Source organism: Podarcis cretensis (genome assembly GCF_951804945.1).
Source record: "Podarcis cretensis genome assembly, chromosome: 5".
Lineage (NCBI taxonomy): Eukaryota > Metazoa > Chordata > Lepidosauria > Squamata > Lacertidae > Podarcis > Podarcis cretensis.
Window position 1 is genome coordinate 87313593 of NC_137174.1, and position 6375 is coordinate 87319967.

Below are 6375 nucleotides of genomic sequence, written 5' to 3' on the forward strand. Positions count from 1 at the left end.
GCTTGCTGCTGCCCATTGATCTCTGCCCACTCGGCTGCCCTTGCAGTGGCTCGTGTCCCTTAATTTGGCTGCAGCTGCAGCTTTGCAGTTTTTTAGCTAACGTGACTTTGGGCAATTTGCGATTATCGCTCTCTGGGCGCTGTCGTTCAGCACTTTGAGTAGTTTTGTTGCATTGAGAGTTCCCTCTCCGTTTCAATACTGATTTCTGTGTGCTCCTTTTGAGTAAAGGCTGGTTGGGTATTGTCTAAGGGCAGTCAAGCGATCCAGTGTAAGTTGAGGGACCGCAGGGGTCGGAGCTGAACGCAGTGACTGAGACGGACCTCTAATCACCCTCTCAGAAGGGAGTTCAGGACTGGGATTCCTTTTAATAGGCATCTCGATCCCTTCCTTACCGGGTGGGGGTGGCATTAAATAAACGTTCACACAATACCAATGGGACCCAGGCCGACTAAGATGGCACTCCCGCCAAAACAAAATGGCGCTCCCGCCAAAACTAGGAAGCGACGAAACTTTCCTTGCAAAACTTTTGTTCCGCAAGTACAAATCTGCTGCACAAATGGGATGGCAGTGCTGGAGACAAACAGGAGGACTAAGACTTTGAAGCCCTAATTACTATCTGAACATTTAAAGAGCGTATCAGAAAGAAGAAGAGAGGGTATGTCTTAAACTCAAAGGGCACTGTGGGAGAAACAGGGAAAGGATTCGCTTGCACTCTGGGGGGAAACAACCATAATGATAAACAGTTCCAAATGATTAAAAAATGTAGATACCATCAGAAGAAGAGATGATCTATTGCTATTTGACTACAAACATGACAGACCAAAGCTGTCCAAGAGGCACAATTTTAGCTTGTATACTCTGTTTGCATAAAACAAACATTTTGTGCAAAATCTGCAGGGCCCAAGCATGCACAGCTCAGTCTGTTTTAATCACCAATTTTACAAGATACTTTTATAAGGTATTTATTTTTCAGTAAATACCAATTGGTTATGAACTGACTGCTTGTTAATGTTTAAGGGATGTAAAAATTGTATGGATATAGCTGTGCAGTAGCTGATGGTGAACCCCAGCTGCCACCAAGCTGGATTTTAAACATCCTTGTGTATTGCATGTGATTAATAGCTTCTGCTTTACTCATGCTTTCCTATCTATAATAGATATATTCCTGAGTGCACAGAGGGAAAAATTAACTACAGACACCAATTTGCCAAACGTTCAGCTGCAAAATTATAATACGACAGACAAATTATTGTTATAGACTCAAATAAAGGGAAGAAATTCAATCCTTCATAGGACAGTAGGCATATATATATGTTACAAAAGCAGGCTGATCCTAGCCCATTGTGTTAGTAAAAAAACCACTGGGTCACAAAGCTCACTAATGGTGCGTGCGCACGCGCACACACACATACATATATATATCTGTAGTTTATTAATGGTGCTGGGAATTGTAGCTCTGTGAGGCATAAACTACAGCCCCAGGATTATTTGTGTGTGTGTGTGTGTGTGTGTGTGTGTGTGTGTGCGCGCGCGCGCGCACACACGCATATGCTTTAAATGGACTGTGCTCATGCAGCCATCATCATAGAGTGGCTGTTAAGATTTTAAAGAAGAGGAAATGATGAAAGCTACCTTGGGCTTCTTGGAATAAGGGTGGAACGATGATTTTGATGACATGTGCATGCATGGAAGAATGGTGAATAGAGAGTCTGCATACTGCAAAGACCCTGGGGAGCACTGTGGATGTGTGCATGGATAAATGCTGCATCTCCCCACCCAAACAATTAGACTCCCTGAGCAACAAGGTACTACAAAGAGTGAAACTAGGCTTTATTTCATGTGGGATAATGACCCAGTTTCGCATCCCCCATGTCTATTGGTGTACACATACATACAAACTGGGAGCATCAATAGTGCCCTTCTAGAGGTTTCACCCGGGGTAGAAACCCTGGCTAGCTGCCTGCCCCCCCCCCCCAGTAGCTACGACTCTGCCTTAATAGACCCTTAGTCACAGTTCCATCATTTGATTTCCTTCTGATTTCACCCAACCACCCCACCCTGTCAACCATGTATCTGCAATTCGGGATGACAGCTGGTGCATCTGATGATCAGAACTTATGCCACAATAAATGTGTTAAGAGTTGTATCAGATGAAGTCTTCTCATTCGCACAAGGACTTCCACTTGTGCAATGGCACTTCCCATCCATCTTCCCACCCTGTGAACCCCATCCCCAAATCTTTTATGGGCAATGTCCCAAGCCTCTGGAGCAGGTTTTGGGGTACAGGTGGTAATAGCAGGGGGAGGTGAAATTCCATTGCACAAGCAGAAATCCTTGCACTAACAGGATTACTTCACTGGATACAACCCTTGGTCTTTAAGATGCTATAAAACACTGTCGTTTTTACTACAAAAGAGACTAACAAGGCTTTCCCCCTGGAAATCAAGGAGTGCAGGGCTTGATTAAATCATGTATTGACAGCTGATAGTAAAAAAGGGAAAGAGCCCAGATTCAAGGGGGAAAATGCTTGCAAAGCCTTACGAGATCCTTGAACGAAAGCCACCCCTAATAGCATACAACCCACTGGCTGAGGCTTACTAAGAACTGATTCACAAGAAAACAACTACGGCGAGAATAAAGGAATAAAAATTGTTCCACAGCACACTGAGGAAATGCTAGCACTTAATGAAACGAAATCACTGTTTCGCCTTGATTATAGGCTGACTGCGAGTTACCGTATAAAACCATCCGCTGCTTTTAAGCAAATTAAAGCCATTTGAAAGCAGGTGCAGAGATGCAAAGACAAGAACTGAGTGGAGTATTTTTCGCCTTGGCGTTCCCTCTGCTCCCACCCACCCACACCCCCCCGTTTGCAGCAGCAGGTGAGACTCCAAATCCTCCACTACTTATCAGTGGATTTCACTGGCTTAACTTCTTCATCTTCAGCCCCCAAGGGGTTTTGCGGCCAACATACCATTTTTTCTCCATATTTAACAAGAGATCTCCATCTACAGTGCTTTAGAGTCAGACACCCTCACATGCTATAGGCAGGCTGATCTAAACCCACTTAAGACCACTTCTCCTTGGACTCTGGAACCACAGAGTCCAGAAGGGAACTGCTGATCTCTCGGACTCTGAACAAACAGAGTTTAAACACTGCTTTCCTCAGTGAATGTAAGCCTTGCTAAAAACCAGAAGGCTGACAGATGGCAGGATCCTTAGCATGCTCTGCTTTCACTGATGTAGAAGGGGAGGCTCACCACCCAACACTTAATCACACGGTTACCATTGTTCTTCCATCCCAGAGCTCTCTCTCAGAGCCAAAATAGACATGACACTGAGCATATGATTGGCCATGAGTACTTTGCTTTTGTCTACTAAAATAGCAGTTGGAGTGGGGTGGGATGCTCATCCAGACTGGGATCAAGGTGGGGGGGGGGAGGAAAAGGAGGTCTCTTTGGTCTTACTAAAGTTTTTTGTTTAGTTCTTTCTGAGGAGTATTTGTATATTTTAATATATGCACAAGGATTCCAAATGTTTTTGAAGATAATGTGATGACCTTTTCCCTTTCTGCTGATGTTCTAATGCTCTTAGTTTTGCCTTTATTATATTGTATAAATTGTTTCAATAGCATTACACTATCTAAATCTTCATTGCTGTTATCTGTAGTGTCCTTGAAGATGGAATCTGATGTGAAACTTGTTGGATTAATACAGTCTTTGTTGTTCTGTACCTGTAGGATTTCATCTTCCTCAGTCTTTTTTCTTCTGAAAAGTACTGGCCTAGCTCAGGGACAGGGAACCTTTGACCTTTCCAGATGCTGCTGCCCTCCAACACCCATCAGCACCAGCCAACAGGCCAATGGGCAAGGATGATGGGATTTGTAGTATTTGTAGACTACAAATCCCATAATCCCTGACCTGTTGGCTGGTGCTGATGGGCTATAGATTTCCCACCCCTAACACATAGAATTCGGCCCATACCTTTGATGAGCAAATGATTACAATTTGTAAAACCTGTCATCCCCACCGAAGTTGTCCAATTTCTGCACACACAATTTACCATCCGTTTTTAATAAGGACCAAATCACACCTCATTTCTTGCAGAGGTGGGTTTTGTCTTGTTTTTGCAGTGCCCGGAACATAAATAAAATACAATGGCTCCTTCCAGCATGCAAATCAAGCTCATATGTGGAGAGCGGTAGGCGGGCACACTCACCATTTCTTTGATTTCAACCTGGGGGCTGGGTTCCGAGGAATGAGGAATAAAGCTCTCATGGGATGCATGTCACAAAGGGCTGGGGGAAAAAACCCCAAAATAGAAGGCATCAGGTACAGTACAAAACATAATACAGTACATAGAACATTCTACCAAAGACATTCAGTGCTTTATTGAAATCCTTTTGGTGTTCTCTCTACAACCACATGAGGCACAGGAAGCTGAACCTGTTGAGTTTGTCAATGGGCCTTAACGCCTGCTCTGCTCTCCCAGTGAGAACACAGTGCTATGCGTGACCCCTGCTAAGAGCTGCAGGCTTAACCTTACAGCACAGTTTCTCTTTCAGCCATGTTCCAGAATGAATTTTATTTTCTCCCACAGAACCCGTTGTACTTTGCTGAGAACTTGCAACCGGACAACCCCACCCCTCTGTTTTCTCTTTCCCCACCAGGCATTCCATTTCTTGGAACCAAGCTTAAGTGTGAAGGCATCTCGGGCTTTTATTTCTTGTGATATTATACCGTATTTTTCGCTCTATAAGACGCACCAGACCACAAGTTTTTGGAGGAGGAAAACAAGAAAAAAATATATTCTGAATCTCAGAAGCCAGAACAGCAAGAGGGATCGCTGCGCAGTGAAAGCAGCAAGCCCTCTTGCTGTTCTGGCTTCTGGGATAGCTGCGCAGCCTGCATTCGCTCCATAAGACGCACACACATTTCCCCTTACTTTTTAGGAGGGAAAAAGTGAGTCTTATAGAGCAAAAAATATGGTGTGTGTGTATATATATATATATATATATATATATATGCCTGCCTTTCTCCCAAAGGAGCTCAGGATGGCAAACAGTTCTGTGATTAAATAAAATAAAACATTTAAAATAGGTTAGAAACATCTAAAAACAAAAAAGCATTTTATACAAATTTAAAGCCAATAAATAAATAAAGCGAATACTTTGAAAAATACTTAGAATCATAGAGTTGGAAGGGACCCTGAAGGGTCCTATGAATCCTATCCTATGAATTCCATATCTATCTCATTTCAACGCTCTACTTGGTGATCGCCTATATACAATTTATCACTGCAGGACTGGACATGCTGATAGCACATAATGAACCTTAACAAGCAGCAATCCAAGTTATGATAAAGTGTGAAATTGGGTTGTACTCACGAGGAGCTCCTTCTGCCATCTCAATGGCTGTTATCCCCAAAGACCACAAATCGCTCTGAAAGAAACAATCACAAAAACACCCTTTAAGAAATGCACATTAGCTGAACCTGTAGCAAATTGGTAATTGTCTGATGGAGCTACTGCTAGGCCAGAACAAGCTCTTGGCTAACTTAATGCTCAAAGTTTGATCTGCATTGTCTAAATTAAGTACCTGATCTCCTAAGCTTAGAAGATTTAGGCCTTTCAGACACCAATTTTTATGTTCTCCCCACTGTTATAGCTGCAGAGTTATGGGGAGAGCCCCACAGACTGGGAATGGGGGGGTCACAATTGCTATGAAGCTATGTAATCCAATGTGATCCTCTTTCAATAACAAAGGAATAACTCTTTGAAATGTAAAAACCCAAACAGGCTGTCAGTTAATCTTCCTGCAAAGGCAAGGGGCAATTACAATCAGGAAAGGGTTCAAAAGAGAGCAGCCAAAATTATTTACGGATTGGAGCACCTGCCCCGTGAGAAAGGCTAATGAATCTGGGGTTCTATTTTATTTCAAAAAAGTATATTCCGCTTTTTAAAAATAATAACAATCCCAAAGCAGGGCATGTGAAACACACACACACACACACACGTTCAGATGCATATTTTAATTCAGATATACAGAAAGGCAGAGAAAATTGATGTCGAGGAATCTGTAAGCAATTATTAAAGAACTGGCCACTAAACAGATGTTGCCCCAGTCCAGACATAATGTTCTTGGTCTAATAAAGCCTGTTTTTATTATACTGAGAATGAGTGTTTGGGGCTACACCCCAACTCCTCTGCTCCTTCCTCCCCTCTCTTTTGCACCATAATTTAATATTTCCAGGGCTTCTTAAACCACACCGTCCCATTAATCCCAACCAGGAAACTATGCTTTAAATCTTGAACTATAAACCGGGATACGAATCCTCCTGGCCTCATAATAGTTTCACCGTCTGGATGTAAATGGA

At 42.9% G+C, this 6375-nt stretch overlaps 1 protein-coding gene across 8 annotated transcripts in view; it reads right to left on the reverse strand.

Moving 5' to 3' along the window:
• TNIK (TRAF2 and NCK interacting kinase) overlaps positions 1–6375 on the reverse strand; it is a 291721-nt gene that overhangs the window by 97905 nt on the left and 187441 nt on the right. For all 8 annotated transcript variants that reach the window (XR_013839361.1, XM_079977596.1, XM_079977594.1 and 5 more), the window contains exons 8-9: positions 5387–5441; positions 4219–4297 (exon numbers count right to left, since the gene is read on the reverse strand). Coding sequence is in view for 7 of the 8 variants with exons in the window: in XM_079977596.1 (XP_079833722.1) it covers positions 4219–4297; positions 5387–5441 (134 nt within the window). In the remaining variant the exon portion in view is untranslated. The remainder of the gene's footprint in view (positions 1–4218; positions 4298–5386; positions 5442–6375) is intronic.